This window comes from Chamaea fasciata, unplaced genomic scaffold, assembly GCF_029207755.1.
Source record: "Chamaea fasciata isolate MVZ Bird 193981 ecotype frontalis unplaced genomic scaffold, bChaFas1.0.hap1 SCAF_8, whole genome shotgun sequence".
NCBI lineage: Eukaryota > Metazoa > Chordata > Aves > Passeriformes > Sylviidae > Chamaea > Chamaea fasciata.
Genome location: NW_027094093.1, coordinates 12,163,131 through 12,186,584, shown reverse-complemented (window position 1 = coordinate 12,186,584; position 23,454 = coordinate 12,163,131). Strand labels below are relative to the sequence as shown.

Below are 23,454 nucleotides of genomic sequence, written 5' to 3'. Positions count from 1 at the left end.
CTGGAATAAGATTAAAAAAAAAAGTATTTGTGTGCAGCCCTAATCATATTATAGGCCTAAAAATAAGGATTTAAGAAATAATATTGTAATGCTTTTATTTGCTCTTTGAGATTCCAGTCAAAGGCACAGCACCTCTTCTATAACATAAAGTGTTTCAGAGATTTAATTTCTCTTAGTGCAAGGGTTGCCTTTTTTTTTTTCTCTGAAAAAATATAGATGTTAAGATAAAAGCAAATGTGGTAGAAGCACCTGGATGGGATTGATGTAAATTCAGAGAGGATTGAATTTTGGAGAAGAGAGAACTAGGAATTAGGATAATCTGCAAGAGAAAGTGTGGTCACATTGTTCAAAGTGCCAGCTACACACAAGAGAAGCCTGCTACCTCTGCTGGAACATGGTGATTGCTAGCCTAGGAAGTAGCCTAATTCTGAAGCTTACTGAGCACTCACCAGAATTTACTCTGACTGGAAGAGATCCTTAGATCTTGCCTCAATATAGGATAAAAATAGTTTGATAGAGTGGTGGGGGTTTTTTTTGTTGTGTTTTTTTTTTTTTTTTTTTTTTTTTTAATGACATGTAATAGGAGAATAGGTAGCAGTATCTGCAGACCAAGCTAAAACAAATTAACCAAATGGGGCCCAGTTCTTGTTTATTGACAAAGTTTGGGACCAGTATTCTGACTGACAAGAGTATTAAAGGCTGGACAAGCTCAGGGAGAACTTACTTTTACTCTCGGTTACTCTGCTAAATATGGCAGGAAAATTGGCTGAGAAAAAAAAAACGAAATTAAGCAAGTGGAATCCAAGTGGATTAGCAAATGAGGTTTGTTTTGACATTCTGTGCACGTCTTTGTCTTCATGTAACTTGAATGCATTCTGTGTTTTCTGATTGGTTTGGGGGTTTTTCGGTTGCTTCTTTTTTTCTTAATAGATACGGAAGGTGTAAATGGAAGAGAGGAGTCTGTGAACCTTAATGATGCTGATGAAGGCTTTTCATCGGGAGCTTCCCTCAGCAGCCAGCCAGCTGGGACCAAACCTCTATCCTCTGTATCCCAGAAGGGCAGCTTAAGGAAAACAGCAAGTGGGCGTTCCGCTAAGGAGAAAGAAACCTCTTCTGCAACCAAGTCCAATGAGAGCCCTCGAGATTCAGTAGCTCGAAAGCAGTACACGCACCAATCGTCTGACCTGGATGGAGATATAATTGAGATGACACCTACTAAGAAACACCTCAGCCTGCCTGCTGGGCAGGTGGTGCCAAAAGCCAACAGTTTGGGCCTGATCAGGACCGCCAGTGCTTCCTCCAGTAAATCGTTTGACTATGTGAATGGCAGTCAAGCAGGCTCCAGTGCTGGAGCTGGTACAGAGGGTTTTACCGGTCTAGCAGCTGGCAACACCAATCGCTTTTCAACTATCAGCCTACAGGAGGATCGGCTAGGCCAAGCTGGGGAAGGTAAAGATCTCCTTTCCCCAGGAGCTCCCCTAACCAAGCAGTCTCGATCTCCAAGTTTCAATATGCAGCTGATATCCCAGGTGTAACTTTGACTCCCTTCCTTAGTATTCCCTCTTTCCCCTTAATCCCTGGCAAGTTCATCCTTAAGCAAAACATGAACCACCATCCCACAGTGTGAAAATACTGACTGTTGTGATCTCGTTTGATTTGGTTTAGCTATCATACTGTATTACTGAAACAGCAATAATTCTTCCCTCACCTTCATCCTCCTTCCCTCTTGTAAACATGGTTGTGAAGCAGTATATAATGTACTGTATGCCTTTGTCCATGCCTTCCTTTCTCCTTGGGTGATGTGCAATCCATTGTAGGCTGATCAGTCCCATTTCAACACTGTGAGACTGGAGACACCGGCAGAAATGGTGAATGTGATCCCTATGAGATGATGCTTTGGCTTTGTTAAGAAATAGAAACGGGTTTGTTTTCTCGGTCTGCAGTACTGCAAAGACTACTGGATCCTGACTTGTCTTTCTCAGAACCAGGAGTGCCTCAGAGATTCTAGTGTGACTTTGGACCTCTCTGAGTCTGTGCAATCAATTCTGGGGAGGGGATTGTCATTGCTGCTCCTGGCTGCCTACAGCACTTTTTTCATTAAAATGAGGGTAGTTTTTTCTTGACTGCCCCCAGTCTCTCATCCCAGAAGCTTTTGATGTTCAGCAACTGAGACATGCATATTAAGAAGCTGTTTTCCCTCGGAGTGAGGATTCTAGGTTGATAATGTAGGTTACAATGCACTTCTAATGGCGTTGTAGCCATTTGTAATGTTTGTTACATGTCTTCCCCTCCAGGACACAGGGTCATTCTGCATTTAGATTAAAAGTTAGACACCACCATGCTGTTAAAGCAATTTGGTTTGTAAGTGGGAAGGAAACTGCTTTCCCAGGAAATAACGGCTAGCTCTGCTTCATTTTTATTGTTGTTGCTATTGTTGTGAGGTGCTGATCACCGAATTGAAAGGTGTATTCGGGTAAAGAGTATTTCTCAGGCTGCTGTCTTTTGTGTCATGGCTGTTGGGACACCCCCACCCATTTCAGCTGCTTTCTCAGTGTCCCTGAATTCAATGATGGAGTCACTTGAGGAATCCTGCAGTCCAGACAGACCATACTCTCAAGGTGCTGTCTCAGGGATAGAGACAATAGTTTGCTAGAAACACTGAAGCTTCAATGTGGAATGCTTTTCTAGCAATGCCATTTGTGCAAAGGGGTACTGACAGTCCTTTTATTTTTTTCCCAGAAGGATCACACTTCATTGCCTTGGTATATATAATCTTTTGAGTTTTTTTAACTCTTATTTTCATGGATTGGCCCTACTCTAGAAAATGCAGAACTGGTGCCATTGAGCCAAGCCTCAAACGTGTGTGACTGGTGTGCGGGCACTGGCTTGTACTGATGTTAGAGAACACTGCTTAGAAGCACATTTCTGGTTACACTGGAGAATGTTTGGCATTCTCTCTCCATCTCTCTGTCTCTTTTTCGATTGATAGAAAAGGGGAAAGTTCATCCTCTCTGCTTAAGTCCTGTTTGAGATCCTGGAAGCTTACAAACTGTAAATGCACAGGAAAGAGTTACGATTTTTATGTGGGCACTTTGGTTTCACTGTCACTGTGAAGGATAAATGTAAGCAGTTACAACAGCAGGCTCTCTTTGAATGATACTCTTTAAGATATTCAGAACAATGAATGACATGGTGTGGTATTGCTGATAGCTGATTTTGGTGGGGTTTTTTTTAATGCTTTATTTCAAATAGATTTTTTTTTCAACTTTACATTAAAACCATTAAATATTTGAGGGTTTTTTTGTGGTTTGATGAGTCACTTTGGTAGCCTAGTCTTCATATCATACAGTCATAAAGTAAATTTAGCGGCATCTGATGTAGAAATTCAGGTAAAGAGTAATTAGACTCATCAGAAGGAAATCCTGACAGTTTCTAAATGGAAATTAATTTTTAAGGACTACCAGTCAGGTACAGATGGAACTAAGGCAAAGCTGAGATGAGGCTACAAGGCTTACATTTCTGTAAAAATGTCAAAAGCTGTATATGGTTAAACTCTTCTCTATAAAATAAAATTTTCCTAATGGAGACAATTGGTAAGTCATGACTGGAAGTACCAAGTTTATACTTTGTAGAGACTGTCAAAAAAGCAAATTTGCTTAAATATTTGGGAAAGAAAAGGTCAGGAGTGTCAGCTAATTTCCTAATAATCACTTAATTTTAGTATTTTAAGAAGTAAAGTTTTCATTAGCAAGGTTCTCTACTTCATTTGTCATTAGATGAATTCCTCCAGAAGTTTTAGGACACTTAAATTGGCATCAGGTCAAATTTTATCACCTTTTTGTAAAAACTGTTTTTTTGTGTGGAGTCCCACACTATGAAAACTATTTCAGGAAAGTGAGACAGCTTTACTGGCTTCAGATAGGGAAGTCAAATGTACATGTATAAATTCAAATTGGCAAAAACCTCAGTCAAACTACCTTTACAATATTTTTACACTTGTCATTTTGATCTTGTGCCTTTTGTTACGGTTTCATTCATTGTATTTTGGTTTGTTCTTGTGTGTGTATGCCTACTCCATATCAGTCTTTTTAAAAAGAGTTCAAATTTATCCCTGTAAAAAAATTATGTTTTCTATGTGCTGATGTGGTACATCTCTGACTTCTCAAAAATTGTCCTTTTAGTGCAGTGTTCCAGTTGTGGGAGCTTGTTTTGTTGTTTTTCAGCCAAGTACTGTTGAACATTTACCTTACAAATCAAGTCATCACAAGTATCTATCTACAAACCAGCTGTAGTTCCAGGCTCTGCAGTGCTGTGTGTGTATCATGTTTATCCTTAGTGCTTCTAGACGTGTCTCAGGCTGTGCTAAGGTGTGTCAAGATCGTAGCAAAGCTTTGTACACCATGTTCAGTACATTCCAAAGTACTGTGGCAGAAATAAAATTAGAAGTGTCTGGAATATGGGTGCAAGGAATCATCTGCAGGGTTTCTGATTATATATGCTAAATACTAAACAAAGTACAAAACATACTTAAATTTTCTGACACCTGTGACAAATATTTAGACTTAAATCAAACCTCCTTATCCTAAATTCATTCTGCTGTCTCTTCTTTTAGAACATTTGGTACTTGAGGCTCTAGATTTAGATTTCTGCACTGTTTGGGTGCAACTGCAGCATTATAAAAGGACAAGAAGCAGAACACTATGATTTTTTCCCTCCATATGTGTGCATGCGTGCACATACATGCAATTCTTAGGTGAGGAAGGGTAGATTCTGCGTTCTGATGTATACATCAGTAGTGAAAAATGAAATGCTCCTTGATACACATCACAATAGGCTGCCATTTTGCAACTATATTTTTTGGACTTTGTAATTTTAAGAAAATACAGGATGTTGGGATTGTGAACTCTAGCTTGCTTATCCTTTTCAGGGATTTATTGTGAGCAGCTTTTTGGTTGAAAGGTGAACCATATTTTCATTCTGCAGAGAGCAAAGTGATGAAGTAAAAATACCTATTAAAATTAATGCTGCAAGATGACTGTTTAAATTGCTGTATTATCCCTTTAGCTTTCATTTGGAAAAATTCATAAAATGGATACTTCTGTATCACTGTCCATTTTAAGTGCAGATTTCTTTGAACCCCCTTTTTGATGTGAATTTGAAGGTTTTTAACAGGATACTTCATTCTGTAATGCTGAACATCGTGTTGCAGCCAGTAAGCATTAGATCTAGTATTTGTAGTTTGCAAGTGTATTGGTCTTAAATGCATTTCCAACATACGCCTGCTAGCTTTAATGTAATTAAAGTCATCAAAATAATGAGAAAAAAAAAGGTGTTTTCTGACAAAGTATTTATTTGCACTACTTATGAATACTGGAGTTTACTGGGACAGGGTTTTTTCTCACCATGTGAGGTTTACTTGTGTGTGAGTAGGTACATACATTTGTCACGTGTTGACAATCAATTGCCTCAACTGTGTGTATACTGTATGTAAATAGGAACGTATTTTTCAAGATTAAGGGGGAAACCTGCATCTTAGTGGTGGTAAAGCTACTCTGCAGCAAGGTGACCCCATCCCTGCTTTTTGTCTTCAGATACGATGTGGTTTGTTTTACTTCTTTAATGAAGTTTATTAGTGTTCTTGGAAAATTGTAGCTCCAGGGAAATTTTCCTCAATATTTAATGTATAACATGTTCAGAGAATTATATTTTGAAAAATTAATTTTGGAATAGATAATTCTATGCTATGGCTGTATTTTAACCTAAGAGTTTGAATTTGTCCTATTTTATCATGAACCAATGGCTATCTCCTGTAAGTGTTCAGCATTTAAACTTTGGTCACAAACCAGACATTTTTGTTTATCTTGGCTTACAAATCTAAATTAATTTGAAGACTAAGAATCAAGAATAACTTTTTGAATAATTGATAAAAATCAAGCTGTACAGTATAGATACTGTGCTCATTATCCTAGAGGAGGTGTGGAAAATACAACGGAATATGTCTGAATGAATGTACTGCACACAAAACAAAAATACTTTGATGTTAGTAGATCTAATAATCTCATCCTTAAATTCTCTCATTGCCAAAGATATTGCTACCTTGGCATGTTTAATATAACATTAAAGCCATCAACTAGGTGTCATTTGTAGCAAGCATTTATATCATAGGAATAGTTTTCATCAGAAGAGTAAACGTGCCCCTTATATTTTTTTCTTCTTTAGGATAATTGCAGGACTCAAGTTGCAAAATATCACTCCTTTTCAAGCATGCTAAGGAAACAAGCCACATCCTCTGTACTTGCATCACATTCTTTAATATAATTTAGGGTTTTATAATTTTCCAATATTTTATATTTTCTTCAGGATTTTAAATGCGATTTGTTTCTAGCATATGGGCCTTAATCTCTGTTCATTATTTTTGTTTTTTCCTCACTGGAACTTGAATAAACTTTGCTGTTGAAAGCTTTTCTGTAGGTGATTCAGGGTAGTAAATCATGACATGGGTGTTGTGTTAGTGAGTACAGGGGTCTGTCAAAATTTCTGTCACAACCATCTGAAGACACAAAATAACTTCCTGCCTCTTCCACAATGGTAGAAGATGGTGGTGAGGTGTGAGCAACTTGGTTTGTTCCTGAAAACAATAAGTTGATTTTGCAAGACTGATATTTACAAGTTTTTCCACATAGTCATTATGAATTTTTATTTAAAATAAATCTTGGAACAAGATTTTGAAACAACAGCCAACCATATTAGATAAACTTGCCTAGTAAGTTTGTCAAGTGTCAAGGCCTGTGATATTAAAAGTTTAGAAGTAAGCTGTGCAAGTCCTAAGGGTACCTTACAGCTTCAAGAAAAGGACTTCGTAAAAATCTGTCCCATTTAGTCAGCTATATTTGAGATTTAATGGAAAAAAAAAATACAGGTTTTGCTTCCATCCTTTTACTTATTTTTCTCTAGGCTATACCTCTCCCTGATTTTTTTTAAACTGTGTTCATCAAATTTTACCAAAGGTGATATCTGAGGGACCAACTGAATTTAAAATGGGTCCATAAATTATCCCTTCTGTCATAAAGGATTCCTAAGGTTTTCCTGTGAGGAGCTGTTGATGGGGAACAGATTTATATTAAAGCTTTGTATCTGTACAGTAAAACGTTGCCCTACATTTTAGCTTGTGCATGATGAGCAGAGTGATGAGATCAAGTTTTATTGACCAGCTACTTGGTTGTGAGCTCCCAGTGTTCTACAGTCTGTAAGATTTAAGCCATTTTAGAGAAGACTGTCTTTGCATTCTGATACAATTTTTAAATGAGTGATTAATAATCTATTCAGGAGCCAAATTTTAAATTGCTTTAAAATGTGTTTTAGAATTCTCACAGGTTTTGATTTTAGAGGGTAAAATGATCAGGTGAGATTTCTGTTTAGAAGTATCTGCTGGTAAAGTGTCTCTATGGTGCTTTGTCATGGAAACTTCCTTACAAGTCAGTAGTGAATTCTCTGTGTTTGAGTCCTCATCCTCCCCAGAACTGATCACAAACCAGAAAAAGTAGAGCAACCTTTTACCTTTAGTTCTAAAACAAGTATTTGGGAGTAACAGAAATACTGGCTATTGACACTGTTCTTTCTGTTCAGACAGTTACTGTTGTTGTGCTAAAATTTCATGTTATTAGTTTATGAAAAATGCAAGTAGTAAAAACTTTGTGGCTTCAAGTATACAGTAGATGTGAGTTAACAATCACTCAGGATAAATCAACATGTCAAAGTATTAATAGATTCCTAGTGCTGGGGTGTGTGGTGTGTGTGTGTGTGTGTGTCAGTGTTCAATTACTTTGAAACAAGACTTCTGTTATCTTGCACATAGTACATACTTTAGGGGTGGATATTACTAGCTGGTTATTTATGGACAAATACCATATGATTAAATAAAACAGAGTCATTTAACACTTTTTCATATTGAAGATTCCAGGAAAAAGCTAATAAAGATTTTTAATAATCAGCTACTCTTAATACATTTTAGATTTACTATGGTAGCTTTTATTTGCTATTAAAGGACCCCAACAGCTAAATTGATATATACCCCATGCTGCATTTTTTAAATTTGTAACTCCTGTACTTGACAATGAGTTTTTTGATCTGTTTTTGTCCTTGTAAGAATACAGGACTTGCTCTCTGTTTTACTAGCAAAAAGAAACATTCTGCAAGGGTTAAAAGATTATTTTCTTACTTTTTCGTCATACCAGGTTTGTTTCTCTGAACTAAGGTTTCTGAGGATTTTTACTACTTTAGCGTTATGTAATCTCAAAGAAGGAGCATAAGCAGCACGTGGCCCGCTTGTTGTGGCACACAGGCTGGCCAAGGCACCGGGACGGGTGAGCCCCTCCTGACCAGCATGGCCCTGCTTGCTGGTGTGAGCCCCAGACGTTCGAGATTCGGTACTGGTGAAGGACTAAATCAAACAGGTTTTTAATAACCGTGACCTCTGCTGTATGATGTCCTTTAACCTGGGGACCAGGGAAATTCTTCATTCTTAGTCCTGAAGAAGGCACGTATTGAAGATCATGTTATTGGTGCATGTAAGCCATTATCTTAACTGTCTTACTGAGCTGGTTCATGCTGTTGACTTGTTGAAATGTGAAATGTAGTTACTATTGACTTTGTAAATACCTGCCAGAGAAGAAATATAATTATTTTAAATCGTTGTAAATAGAGATGTATAAAACTCGACACAATCTGCAATGCAGAAAGAATTATATATATATATATAAATATATAAAGATGTTAAATAAATATCGTGCTGTTTCTGAACAGAAATGAACACTTTGTGAACTGCAGTTTTTTAAAGCGCGGTCCGGGCTGCTGCGGGGCGTTCTCCCGCGGAGCCGGAGCTGTGGGCGCTCTGGCGGGGCCGCTGTTCCGCCGGGGGCTGGCGGCGGCTTCGCGTCGCCACAGCGACCGCGGGCACGAGCCCGGGGGGCGCGCGCGTGCCCGGCGGCGGAAGTCCCGCCCCGCGGCCGAGGCGGGCTGGGAGCGGGGCGCGGGTTGGCCGTGGCGCAGGTCGCTCAAGGCGCGGCGCCCGGGTTGGCTGCCTCCGGGCGGCCGCTGGCCGGCACGCGAGCCCGGTTCCACCTCCCGCTGCCGCCGCCTCTGCCGGGGGCGCGGGGAGCGAGCCCCGGTCCCGCGGGAGCGGCGCCGTGAGGGGTGAGGCGGGGCCGGTCCGCGCCCCCCGGCGGCAGCGCCCCCCGGCGGCGGGGCCGCGCCCACGTGACGGACGCCGCCATGAGCCGGCCCGAGGGGACTCGCAGCAGCCGCCGCTCTCTGCAGGTGAAGTTCGTGCCCGACGAGGACGTCCTCAAGCACATCGTCGACGACGCAGGTACAGCCGGCCCGGGGCATCGCCCAGCCCTGGCCGCTGGGGAGAGGGTTCCGAGCGGCGGCCCCCGAGAAAGGGCTCTTGAACACCGGAGCTGGGTGCTGCAGAGCCTCGCAGGAGGACGAGGCCTCCGGAGTCGTTCTGCCCCGCTTGGCCCCTCGGTGGAGTGTTTCTGTCCCAGCCCGGCACCGGACAGGCTGCGGGCGAGGCGGGTACGAGCTCTCGGTACGAGCTCCCCCAGCAGCCGCGGGTGCCGGGGGCACAGGGAGCCGGGAAGCTGCTGGGGCCTGACGTGGTTAAACCGCCGCACAGTCGGAGCGGAACGAGGCTCCGGGTGTTTGCCGTAGGAGTGTTATGCAGCAGTTCTGGCTGCTCTTAAGGTCGGAACCTCTGTGGAGATGCTTAAAACTTGCCAGTGCAAGGCACGGAGCATCCAGTTCAGACTTCACTGCTGATGCTGCTTTGAGCAGAAGGTCACGCAGACGGTTTCCAGAGGGCTCTCAGCCTAAATTCTCTCTAAATTTTGTCACTATACTGACAGCCTACAGGCAAGGTATTTTCCAATTGCTCCTTTTCTCTACAAAAAATAAGGGTTGCCAAGTAGTATCCCTTCCCTTTTGCGTGCAGTTTGATACTGCAATGCGTGAGCCACTGTAGTTTCTCCCGTTTCTCTCTGTGGAGCTGGTGTTCGCTGAAATGGGTGTCTAACCCTCTGGGTCTGCAGGAGCCAGCATTTGTGGTGCAGGAGGGATGAATGGCTGTAGCTACTGACCAGCTGTTCTTTTAGTAGGACACCTCAGCGTTGAATTTTAGTAATTTGCATAACGGGAACCTGGTCTCTAAATTGGGTGGCTGCATACTACTGCAATAGAAATAATGAAATAGCAGGAGGTTAAAGCTTTTATTGCAATTCTAGGAACTAAAGTACGGAAGGACAAGGCTCAGCTGAGTGTCAGCGTGAAGAGATTTGTGAAGAAGCTTGAGAATATTTCTGATCATGAAGCTCAGGAGATCCTGGAAGAGAAAAACTATGTTGCTGCTCTTGGAATATGTGCTCAAGGTATTAGCAGGGGAAAACCTAACACAGCTCTGGCTTCAGGAGATTCTTGCAGTGTTAGGGTTGTATAGTGTTGGTGAAATTGCTTTTGAGGGCTCAATCTGCTCTGTGCTTGTGGTAACAGGTGGAAGAGAGGATTACGGTTCTAGGATTTTATTGTTATATTTGTTTTGTAACTCCTGCAATATAAAGCCAAATAGTGAAATATTGGGTTAGGAATATCAGTGCTTTTAAAATAGCTGCAAGTAACATTTCTTTTCACAGATCCACTGGGAAATGGCTCAAATATTAGTGGTGGTGAAGTTTACTCGTTCCAGACTCCCAAACGCTCCAATAAAATGGCTGAGCTGGGTATGTTTTGCTCTTTTTTTCTCTGTGGACTTAGGAGAAGCAAGCAGAAAGTGGCAGTTCCAGAGAGGGTCGACTGTTTTGGTTCAGATAAGCTGCTTGAGCGGGGTTGTCACTCACTTGAAGAATCTTTGTGTGTCCAGCACCATCTGAACTTCATTATGTGTAAATTTGTCACAGCTAATGATACATCCTACAAGGGATGATCTGAAGGAGAGGGCTCATCCTGCAGTATCACTATAAAGGAGCTGGTTTTGGTGCCTCTTAGTTTCTGCTGTGTCTTGGGAAGTTGTGTTTCCTATCTTAGACCTCCTTCTGCAGCAGGGTGGATTTCACTGGTGCTCCCTCCTGGAGCTATGACTCCATTTGAAAACTGAGGGAAGTCATGCTGTGACAGTCTGTTAGTGCCAGTGTTGTTACAGGGAATAGGCTGTTGGTCGTACAATGGTAGGGACAGTTAGCAGGACATGGTGACCTTTCAGATTCACATCAGTCAGTGAACTTCAGCTTGTACTGATAAGGAGTAGACACAAGTAAGTTGTTCCTCCTGGGGAACTGATATGTTTGCTATATCTGATTATCTGTTATGTCCAGCTGAGCAGTCTTAAAGGACTAAGTGAGCCTGACCAAACCTTGCTCTAATTCTAAGATCTCCCAGAGATCAAAATGTGCTCTGCCACTGCATCGGCCATATTTGTAAAATTAAATCATTGATGAGTTCAGCCTTTGAAAATCTTTCCTGAGGAATACAGGCACTTTCAGAGTTAGAAAAATCCAGAAGTATTTGGTTCCTGAAATAGCTAGGGAATTAATATGTAGAGAGCATTTCAGGTGTGAGGCTCCATTTCTGACTATCCAGAGCTGGAAGTTTTGTACCTGACATGTCTTTCCTTCCCTTCCCCCTGTTTCCTGCAGCCTCTGAATTGGCCCAGACACCAGAAAAGAATGTGGCATCTGATCACTCCAAGTGCCCTGAGAAGATGGCCAAAACCCCTCAAAGCAGTAAGTCCTGTGATGGTTTGGGGAACTGAAGCTGAGTGAACAGGGTTATGTTTCTCTTTGGGTGGTGGAGTGGATGCTTGAGTTCCAGCTTCTGTCATGCTTCTAGTCAGGATAACACTGTGGGCTGAACTGTTTGGTGTGCCTGGCCCGTGCTTCACCTGAATGTCAGATCTCTTCTTCTGCCCTGCTGCTCTAGAGGAAACATGAACTTCCCTCTCATCTGTTGCTGTGACATGTAACAACTTCCTCTCTATTCAACAAAAATACTTGCACTTGAGAGAGTTATGAGCTGGGCTGGTGTGATGAACACCGATTGGGTAGGACTGTGTGAGTGTTCATGTGTAAATTCACGCTCTGTTATATAATATTTAACACCTAGTGCTGCAGAGAGAAATATTGATGGTAGAAGTCAGTGCAGGTCAACTGGCAAGAGCATGTGCATTTGTGCTTGGAAATGGAGTCTGATGGGCTCAGGGAGTGCACATTAGCTCAGTTTTCAGCCTGCTCCCTCATTCCTGGCCTCCCAAACCTGTGACCAAGAATTAAAAGCTGCCTTCTGTGGTAATAAGACTCCTGAGTGAGCTGACACAGGCAAGCTGCTGGAGCCACCACAAATTTACAGGTAGAATGCAAAGAGTAAATCTATTTCTGTCATCCTCCTGAAGCAACACCTGGGCAGAGGGACATGAGTGGAGAGGCAGGCACCCTTACAGGTGGTTCAGTGCTAGAACCAGCCTGCTGTTCACATTGGTCTATCAGCAGTTTTGCACATGTGGTTTATCCCCATGCTGTGATCTTCACTGTGGTCTGGTCTCTGTTCCAAGACAGGGTGCTCAAGGCTGTCTTTTAGGGTGCCTCCAAGCCTGCCAAGCACCTGTGTTATCTATAAACAGATGTTCTACTTCGCAAAGCATACACAGGGTAAACAGCAATAGACATGGTATATCTGTTCTTCTGCATTGCCGTTTGAGTCTTTGCTATCCCCAGCTGCATGGTCACTTGAGCATATTTACAACTCTCCTTGCCAGTCTTTCACTTCTTTCACTCCCAGCAACTCTTTGTTCGCTCCTTGCCTACCTGTGAGGAACTAGAGGCTTCCCTCATAGGATTAACTATTCAGGGAGCTGATATTCTAATATTCTTTGAACAGTGAATGCCTGTTTTTCTAATGGACCATCTTGTGCCACTGTTGAAAATTTGCAATACTCTCTACAGTGTTGCTTCTTCCTTTTCAGAACGTTCAAGTTCAAGCAAAGTGCAGCAGAGGGTGAGTAATAACTTTATATTGCTTGGTCTTCATGTTTGGGTTTCTTCCCCACTTGTACTGGCCAGTTACTACAGTTCTGGAAAGGATGGACCTTGAAAAGCATAATCCACAGTAGAGATGTCTGTTCTATTCTAACCAGACAGGAGTAACTCAAGTGAGAACCATTAACCAGGACTATGGGGTTTGGAGTCGGTGGGCAAATGGTGGGTTAGACAGCTTAATAAGAATGAGTGAAAACTCTTGCCTTGCATCATACAAGTGAGGATGCTAGACAATCCCTTAAAACACAGTTAAACTCACAGCTTTCCAGTTTCTCGCTAAAGGAAGAAACAACCCTAATTGTAAGAAATGCTGTTAAAACAGGAGTTCCAGAACTGTGATGCTGTTCAGTTTCTTATTTACCATTGGTTTATAAAGAATAATTTGGGGTAATGGGCGAATGTAGGTTGATGTTGTGTTTTGTGATGCTGCAGAGAGATACAGTCCAGAACTGCCAGCTGTGGTGGCTATGGAGTGAAAGAGTTGGCTTCCTAAAATGGTACAGCATCGTAGCAGCAATGTGTGCACAGCTTTTCTGGTATGAGGTTCCAGGATGAAATACTCCTGTAAAAGACATGCTGTTTGTGGATGCCATATTCACTGCTTGATGATTTCACATGCACTTTGTCAGGATCAACAAAAGTATTTCCTAAGTATTGCAGACTTGATCCAGTGTCTAAGTCAGGCATGTGCTGTACACATGTGTAAGGAAGATGTGCCACTACAACTTGGTGAGCCCAGGCAGCTTGGGTTCTTTCACTGTATTTCTGGGCTTAGTATGCTGAGTGGTCTTCTGTTGTTCTGGTAGTTTTCATAGAGGACTTCCAGATGACTTCGAGTAGAAAGCATGGTATGGAAGGTGACTGCTGGGGGGACTGAAGCATTTCCAGTTTTTTGTTGCTTTGGTTGACTGTTCCTGAGGGGCCAAGATTGGCATCTTGGTCGGAGATTTCAGTTTTCTACTCTCCATCTTGAACTGAAAAAATTAAGCCCCTTTTGGAACTTGATCCTGTCTCCCTCTGAATGGGAAAACAAGAACTCTCTCTATACTTAACTGCCTCTGCTATTCTAGTTTCATGTGGGCTGAAATAGTTTGAAAATGTAACCTCTCTTTGCTTGGCAGAGGGCCATTTACAGGAGAGAGATGTTTTCTTCTAATGCATGTTTTTTCTTTGCTGTTCCAGAATAAAAAGAAAGAATTTGTGTCCACCACACCTTACAGACTCAGAAAGAGACTAGCAGGTAAAGATCAGCCTTTGCAGTCAGCTGCCACAGTCAGTGAGGCACTGTGTTCAAGGGAGAGTGTTTTCCTGTTGAGCTTCTGTCTGTGGTAGCAGTGTGACTGAAACAACCTGATTCATCCTGCAGAGAGTGTAGGAATGTCCTTAAGAAAATCTATGTAGACCTTTGCTCTACAACTGATAGCTACTAAGGTGAGGGGTGGAAGGGTTAGAAGCACCAAGTTACTGAATTTCAGTAACATGATCAAAGGAGACAAAACTTTCAGTACTCTTACCTATTTAGTGCAGCCCAATTGCTTGAACCAGGCATAAAACTTTTCAATGGTGGCGGGGACATCCATGTCAAAGTATTTCCAATAACTGGTTGGCTAAACCAGAATGAATGCAGAGGAGAGTTTAGTAAATGGTATTTCATCTTCAATTTCTTTTGTGTTGAGACACCAAGACTGAGCCAGATTTCATCTGTGCTCTTCAGTCAGCGCTGCTAACAGAGGTATTTTACAACTTTTTTGCAGAATGGGACATAGAAGAGACTCAGCCTGTATGGTTGGCATTTGGGAAAACTGACACAGAGATGCTAAGAGAAACAGGGAATTCCATTGTTCATTTTTAGTCTCTTTTTATGGTACAATGACGTTTCTTAGTTGGTATCAAGGAGGAAGCTTTACTTAACAATACTTTGTGATCCTAGAACTGCAAAAGAAATGGCCACCTGTGTTTGCAGTTCTCTTAAGCATTGATTTTACCTTTCTGTGAAATAAATTTAGGATTCATGTGCTTGTAAAACATCTAGAGAATGTGTGTGAGATGGTGCAAAATGAGTTCTGTGTAAGAAGTCATTTCTAGCTTTTAACCTTAAAATTTATGCTCTAGCTCCAGATCCCTATTTAGAAAGTGAGAGTGAGTATTCTGCTTCCTGCTCAGAGGAGGAGGATGGGGAAGAACAGAAAGAAGTCAGCACTGTTTTATCAAATCAAAAGACTCCATCCAAAACTAAGGCTGCATCTACACCTCCTCCCAGAAACAGCCTGGCCAAAAAAATTAAGGAGCAAAAGATGGTGAGTGTGCAAAAATATATCCCTGAGCTAGCAAACATGAAGGGATGTATAGTGACAATAAGGTGTTAGTGACCACACGTGACCCTGGGGAAGAACTGCTAAACTCATTTCAGATCAAACCAGCTGGGCTGGCTTTTGCTGTATTTTTGAGTAATCACTGTTGGACGGGCACCATGTGAACCAGTGTGCTAATCCAGTTGGCATCCTTAACAGCTTCAGGAGAAGTCTAAGATGTCCATGGAGCAGGAGACATTGTATTGAGGCAAGATGAAGAAATTGATACCTGTAGTATCTAAAGGAGCACACTTTAGTGTTCTGGCTTGGTGGTCAGCTTAATTATCTTATTTCCTTCCAGCACCCGGGATCCCCACTCCAGTTAAGATTTACTGTTATGTTACCTCTCTCAGAATCTCTTTTCTGGCTCTCTTTTCAGGAAAGAATCATCTGACTGGGTTAGCTTTGGCAGAATGCTGCTATAGAAGCCATTTTTGCAAATATTTTCTGTCTTTCTGTATTCACCCTTGCTCTGTGTCGCATTGGCCATCTTAGGGACAGGGATAACTTGACGGCAGGAGGAGTGTTGCTGATCTTGGTGTCCTTTTTTAGGGCAACCTAGTGGAGGAGTATTTTGAAGCTCACAGTAGTTCCAAAGTGCTCACTTCAGACCGAACACTGCAGAAGTTGAGGAAAAGAAGATTGAATCAGGTACAGTTCATAGTCACACAACTCGGGGGTTTTGATTTCTATGATAGAGAGTTCCCTCATCAAAATTTCTGATGTTGCTCTTTTCACTTTATTTCTACTGATTATGTGGTCAGTGGTAGGGCTGATTTAGGTAGCAATTTTCTACTGCTGCTCTGAGCAGGGACAGTGCCCAGTTGTTTGAACCTGAGACAGCAGGGAAAATGCAGGGAGAAAGCACTATCAGATGAGCTCACAGCTGAAAGCTGCAGTTTCCACAGAACGTCAAAGTGTGCTTTTGGGGGAGGAAAAGAGAGAGAGGCAGAATTGTAGAGACTTGTTTTAAAACATAATTTTTGTCAATGAAATGGTAGGGGGAATTACAGACTGTCTTGACTTATTATGTATAGAGGAAATCTAGAGAGCTGATTTCCTCTGAACATTACTGGGTCAAACCACTTGCAGAACTGGAACAGCTCTAAATGTTGTCACCTAGTCTGTTAGATGTACTTCGTTCCCTTGCAGTTTCTAGGAGACAGGAATAGTCTGATGCTGGTGACTGAGTTACTTTATTTTTCTCCACATGTCACTTCCACAAGACAGTTCAAATCAAGCAGTTGTGTGTCCCTACAAGGACAGGTCTCAGGGAACTGTGTAGAGTACCTGGAGCCCTTGTGCCTCTTTTTGTATCCATTTGTGTTTTAAAAGATGGCATATATGCAGACTGCCTGATGCCTGCTGTTACCTGGAATTGCTGCCCAGAGTAATGTCTGGATTCTTAACAAATTCTTTCATAACAGCTGTGGAAGGAAATCAAGGCTTAAAGTGTTAAAATGACTGCTGGCTTCAAAGTAGTTGAAGGTTTAGCAGTTCTGTCTCTCAGTACTTTGTCTGATACATTGCAGCTGTTTTTCCAGTGTGAACTGTCTTCTACTGCAAGGGAGTGGGAAGCAAAGCTGTTAAAATTGAAGAGAAAGAGAGGCTGGTGTAGATTTGATGCTGACTATCATGCTACTGTGCTGTTCAAACATCAGCATCACAGCATATCTTCAAAGCTGAATTAATCCTTTGATTCTTGATGCTTTTCTACATTTAGCTATCAGCTGCAAATTATATCCTTTCTGCTGTATTTTTTTAAGATGGTGGGCATTTGGAGCTGTCTCTTGTAGTGGCAAACACCTGAACCCTTGCTAAGCACGTTGATTGGAGCCTTTGTTCCCATGAGCAGGGATGTGATGTTTTATCTTGTTGGTACAGTGCTTGGTGCTGTGTGAGCTCTTGTGTGTATCCGTTTTTCCTGTAGTGGTTTCCCCATACTTGGCAGGAAGAGAAAAATAGTGTGTCATCTGTTCTAGTCCTAGTCTAGCTCCTTGTAATGTAAAAAAGGTCACTTAATCTCTGCTTTGTGTCTCCAGTAGCAAAACAGTGCTTAGTGGAGTCTTCATGGGAAGGAAAAAAAAACCTAACCACAAACAGAGTGCACTGACAATAAAACTATTCTCTTTAGATAGGGAGCATGCTAGAGGATGTTTTAAGGACTCCAGGTATATCTCTTGCATTTTCTCAGCTTTGAATGACTGTCATCTCTTTCTCAACACAGCAAACACTGCACGATCTTTTGAAAAATGCTCCCCTTGCCTATGCTGCTGAAATTAGAGACCTTAACCAGCAACATGAATCCTTGTTTTCCAAGTGGATGCTGCAATTACAGTAAGTATACAAGGAGAATCACTGAAGAAGCTTAGTTAAAAGGCACTGCCAGTAAACTTACCCTCATGTCTGTACCATCCTGTGGATGAATTCAGGAGCAATTTTTTTTCTTTGTTTGCTTAAATTTAAAAGCGGGTGACATTAATTTAATTTATTGCTTCCTGTAGACCAAATCATATCTGATTAACTCCTTGAACCGAATGTCTGAAGTGCAGTGAAGTTGCATTCTACCTGGTTAAGTTTGCCTGTGCCTCTCTGAACCAAGGTAGAGGGCATTCACAAACAGGGGACATGAATAGTGAGAGAACAGGGAAAACGAATTATGAGAAAAGTGCTTTTTGTGAGGAATCATTTTTGTCACAGCAGTGAGTTAGTAGTGAGTAGCCCACCCTCACCATCTTCAGTCTGTGGCTGTCTCCAGTGGTGTAACAATTAATTTTCAGTGCCCATGGTACCTGATGATCTGGGCATGAAGAAACACTAATGCTTTTGGAAACACTGGCAATATAAATTTTATTTGGCTTTGTGTGTGTATCTTCATGGGAAGGAGAAGGGTGAACATTCAGGAAAGCAAATGGAACTATAGAGACCCTGTGAGATTCCAAAGCACCTTAAAGAAGGCAGAGCACCACCTCCGGGGCTGGAGCCAATACTGGTGATGAGAAAGCCCCTTGGAAGCTTTTGCAAGGAAGTGGAGTATAAGGAAATTGGTGGTCCCTGGGGAGCAACAGAGAGCATGAAGAAGACATCAGCTTTGAAAGTAGGAGAGTTGCAAGAGGAAGAGTTCTCTGTTACCGGTAATCTGGGCAAATGGTTAGAGATGTACATGGCAGGGCAGAAGAAACAAATCCCTTGATGACAAGGCAGTGACAGCTGTTGGTCACCTTACCTTTGCCCAGTGCTGTTTAAGTAAGCTGATACTCTTGTTTCTGATCAAGATAATGCATTTCCTGCTTCTCAAACCGAACCAAGCTTTGTGATTCCTGTGATGACCCACGCCTGAAAGTAAAGAAATGCTCAAGATTCAAAAATGCTTATTGGTCAAAGGGAATGACAGGAGGCAGAGGGTCCACAAACAATCATAGAGTTTTATTAGTAAATCACACATTTGGCATGGAAATTGGTATGTTAGTCTCTGACCTACTGTATAGGCACATGGCACTGGGTTTTGGGTGAAGGGAAAAGAGAAACTAAAGAGCTTAATTTTAAAAAGGAGAGATGAATTTAAAAGCAAAAAAGAGATCACCAGCTCTTGCTCCAGCATTGAGCCAGCTGTGGGGATGCTGATCCTGGATTCAGCATTGATCCAAGTCACAAGTTATGATCCAGCTGTGTTGGTTCAGTTGGTTCAGTGTCTGGGGGACACTGCCTGACTTTGTGCAGGGGAGTTGCCTTTTTATGGACAGGTGTCTCTGCCCCAAAGACCGGTTTGTTGCTTTCTGTGCTAATTAGTTATCATGCACAGTTTGTTCTTTTAGGCCTTTCTGGAAGAGGGTCAGAGGGCTTTGGAGGTTTTTGGTTGTCACAGTCCCCCCTTCTAGTTCATGTCCACTTCCTGCCAATCATTCCTGTGCTTGCACTGTACTTTGTTGTTGTTCTTTCTCATGGAAAGATTTTGCCCTATCTCCACCTGGGCCCCCCTTCCAGCCAAAATTTGTTCTTTCTCACAGCATGTAAGTACCAGTAGTCCTTGGTTATTACCAATTATTCTTATCTGTTACTATTTGGTTGGCTTCACAGCCACCAGTTTATTGGTGTTTGAGACATACTATCAGTCAATCACCTTCTGGGAATTGAGAGCCCAAAAAGATCTCGCTCTGGACCACTGCTTGCAGTGGTGTTAGAGAGTGGTCTTAAATAATGGAGAGCCCAGAGGGTTTCACTTTTGACTGTTCTTCTAGGCACACAAGACAGTGGGCTTCAGTCAGAGTGATGTTTTCATCCTGGCCACAATTTGAGTCAGTAACTGTCTTTGAAGGTTCAGCAACAAAATTATTATTCCCCTTGGATTGTTACTCAGACAAGAGAAATGAGTTTCCAAGGCTGCTCATTAAAAGCGGGTGCTCATTAGACAAAATTAGTTCCTGGGAACAGACAGTGTTTCTGATAAGCTGGAGAGAGGTTTAGTCTAGGTGCAGTTCATCAAGGCTGAGGCCTAATGAGCATTTCCCATATCATAGTGCAGCCTGAGAGAGGGTGAGGGATGTGACTAAAGTCACCTTTTCTGGGTCTCTGCAATTCCATCCCGTGCTGTCTTTATGCTTTCCTGCCTCTTTTTCTGTGGAACAATTAGGATAAGAAATATACATGAGTATAGAGTAATTTTGCTTTGAAATTGTGCCTGAGGATCAGAGTGGCAAACCAGTATGAGGGTTTGCCTTTTTTTCTTGTAATTATTGTGACCTGTAGTAAACATGTAATATAATTAGTGGTGAGGGGAGCCATGTGAATGTTGATTACCATTTCTTGCCTGAAGCTGTAGCTGTTCTTAGTCAATAGCGTTTTCTTCCATCGATGTTTTACTAAGTTTGTGAGCCTCTAGGCTGCTAAAATGATTCTTTTCCTAGGATGTACATGGCAGGTTTCAGACTCCTTGTAGCTAACCTCATTTATCAGCTGTAAGCTTAAGGTACGCTTGGAGTTGACAATACGTGAAATTTTTAAAACCAAGATTGCAATGGATCATTTTGCTTAATGAATGTATGGACGTAAAACCAGACTTGCACTTTTTTGATCCAGTGTATTTGCTGGCTTTTCTGCAGCTTGGGTTTCAATATTGTGCTTTATGGACTGGGCTCAAAGCGTGACCTGTTGGAGAAGTTTCGTACCTCTCTGCTCCAGAATTCTGTTCACCTGGTGGTTAATGGATACTTCCCCAGCATCACTGTGAGATCTGTAAGTGTGGGAAAAGCTTGTGGGTTTATGTAATCATCCTGTGTTAGAGATGGATACCTCTAGAACCTTTCAATGTAAAATGTTAAGGAAACCTGCTGCACCCTATAGCAACAGACTCTAAATGAAGAGCATCTCCTCTATCTTCTAATACTTCAAAGAAAATATCCCATACATTTTCCAAGGAATTGCAGTAATTGCTGTGATTAATAGATATTCATCACTCTAAAGCCTTGTTTTATGTCACTGTTTTGAAAAAGGGTATAATTTTTTTTGTTTGTGTTCACTGTTTTAGGGATTTCATGGTAATAATCAGATTATCTCTCAGAAGGCAGCCAAGGGCTCAGTTTCAGATTTTCTGCACGTCAGTATCAGAGCCCTTCATAAGGAACTCCTGTTTTCTTTTTCAGATTCTCAACTCCATCACAGAGGAGGTTTTGGACCATATAGGGACCTTCCGTAGCCCCCTTGACCAACTTGAATTCATTACCAAAAGGTTTAAAGAAGGTAAAATGACTAACTTTATGCACAAAAATGTTCAAGTCTACTTACTGTTTAGAGAACCTGGACATTTTCTTCCCTTACAATTTTTATACAGGCAGTTAACAGTTTCTTAGTACATTGTAGCTAGTATACTTCCTTGCTTGTAATTTGTGCAACATGTATGAAAACATGCAAGCACCAGGAGTACGTGTGTACATACATGTGTAACAACCCCATGTAAGCTGTTACCTCAGTCAGTGTTTTGCAACAGGATAGCAGAGTCAAACAAGCAGGTTAGAATTAAAAGCAAAAATTAAATTAAAAGCAAAATTAAACAGGGATTGCCTCAAAATGCTTGCTGAGTTACATCTGAATGTCTGTCTTACTGCTTGTATGTTCATACTCAAATTGCCATGGAATCTTAATTGTGCATGGCATTGGTGTTTCAGTGTTTACATTCTGTTTTTCATCATTACCTTATGAGTGTTTCTGGTGGGACTACGTGAAAAAGGCCGGGTAACAGCAGTTCCCACCTGAATGTGTGTAAGTCCGTCTTGCAGTATGCTACAGCTGATCTGGCTGGTTTCCGTTGACAGGCAAATATGTATGGATTTGCTCAAAAACTGGTTACAGTTCTAGAATTGTTTCTGGACTCAGGAATGGTTGTTCCCAGGGATAAGTACAGCAGCAAGAAGCTAGCTGGAAATTTTAATATCTACTATTTGCATTATCTGAGCTAAGTCTCTCTCCTTTTTTCAGAACCTGTTGAAATTTTCAATGAAATTATGCTTTGGATCCAACCCTGAATAGAAAATGCATTTTTACTGCTTTAAGATCCTAGTCATGTAAATCAAAAGCAGCCGAATAAACTGTGCTTAAACTTCCATTCTAAAATATATTTCAATGATCTTCAATTGCAAAAGAAATACAGCTGAAGGGGAAATTCCTGGTAAAGCTGTGAGCAAGTGGAAAGAAGATTATAACAGAAAAGCTTAAACTGAAAAAAACCAACCCTGTAGCTGTGATGACAGTGAATTGAGAAAAACCCTTTTAGGTGCTCAGAAACACCCAGTATAGGTTCAAACTAAGCTGCAAAAGGAAAGTTATACTGGAGTGATGTATATGGAGAGTGGTGAAATAGACTTGTGCTATGCTGCACTGGGAATGGGAAACCAGCTTATGTGCAGTTTCTTTGATTGGTTCTTTGCTGTTTTTTCTGATCTTGCAGATTCATCTTTAGAACTCTATGTCCTCATTCATAACCTGGACAGCCAGATGTTGAGAGGAGAAAGAAGTCAGCAGATCCTTGCACAGTTATCCTCCCTGCGTAGCATTTACCTCATTGCCTCTATCGATCACATCAATGCTCCTCTCAGTGAGTTCCTCTGGGCCCGATCTAGCCAAGAGAAGGATCTGTGTTCTGCTTTGGGGCTGCTAAGCATGTTTCATAAGTTCATGTATTGCTTACTGTGTAGTACTGTTACTTAGTATGTGTTACTGTTGATGTGTAGAGCAGAGCTGTTGATGTGTGTATAGTCCTGATTGGGAGTGTGGCTGTGCTTTATACAACCAAAACTACATAAAGATACTGAGAAATACCACTAGGCATAATATACAAATAGACTCCCTGAGCTTTTGGCCCCCTTTGATTTTAGGAACTTACTGAACTGGAGCCTGGATGTTATGTCTGTCATTGCATCTAAAAAAATTCCTTTTATCTGTCAATGTTGTGGGCAGAATGGGAACTTCAGACAAAGTTTATTAGAGAAGCCCTCCTGTTGAGCCGGGGGATGCAGAAAGGACCCATTTCCTTTCTAAACCCCTTCTCAGACAGGATCTAGGTGTGGCTGGACCAGATCTTAGCCCCAGACATAGTTGACGGTTTAATGTTAAAGGATTATATAGGTGTAATTGAACTTTTGTTTCACAAAATTAAGGATAGCAAAGCAAATATACTTAAATAAATTACTTATATTGATTACGATTATGATTAGACTAAAAGATCCTCATCAGAATTATTTACTACACAGCACAGGTAGGTATAACTGTTAGTATAGTTCACCCTTTTTAAAACAATATTGAAGCAGTCATATTAAAGCTAGCAAAAACTATACAAGTAGAGATTGATGTTACCCATGCCAACAACCATGAGAATATCTCTTTAGCTCAGCCTGGAGGAGTAACCTTGAGGGGCATCCCCGCTCGAGGGAGGAATCTCCACACACTCTGAGAAGGGCCTTGTTTCAGCTATTTAACTCCCTCTCTAGGCAGAGCTTCCAGCTACAGCCAGAAATTGTTTGCACACTCCTGAC

At 41.6% G+C, this 23,454-nt stretch overlaps 1 protein-coding gene across 3 annotated transcripts in view; it reads left to right on the top strand.

Annotated features, from left to right (window-relative positions):
* The window catches only part of LOC136293201 (hyccin 2), a 68,391-nt gene that overhangs the window by 41,649 nt on the left and 3,288 nt on the right, over positions 1 to 23,454 (top strand). The window contains exons 1-12 of one of the 3 annotated variants that reach the window (XM_066189668.1): positions 9,147 to 9,367; positions 10,281 to 10,424; positions 10,686 to 10,772; positions 11,685 to 11,771; positions 13,007 to 13,038; positions 14,262 to 14,319; positions 15,192 to 15,376; positions 15,983 to 16,081; positions 17,658 to 17,767; positions 20,530 to 20,662; positions 21,070 to 21,166; positions 22,371 to 22,517. In XM_066189668.1, coding sequence (XP_066045765.1) covers positions 9,271 to 9,367; positions 10,281 to 10,424; positions 10,686 to 10,772; positions 11,685 to 11,771; positions 13,007 to 13,038; positions 14,262 to 14,319; positions 15,192 to 15,376; positions 15,983 to 16,081; positions 17,658 to 17,767; positions 20,530 to 20,662; positions 21,070 to 21,166; positions 22,371 to 22,517 — 1,276 coding nt within the window. In that variant the 5' untranslated portion in view covers positions 9,147 to 9,270. Of the gene's footprint in view, positions 1 to 930; positions 8,793 to 9,146; positions 9,368 to 10,280; positions 10,425 to 10,685; positions 10,773 to 11,684; positions 11,772 to 13,006; positions 13,039 to 14,261; positions 14,320 to 15,191; positions 15,377 to 15,982; positions 16,082 to 17,657; positions 17,768 to 20,529; positions 20,663 to 21,069; positions 21,167 to 22,370; positions 22,518 to 23,454 lie in introns of those variants that run through there. The other 2 variants (XM_066189671.1, XM_066189670.1) reach the window with 2 other exon arrangements.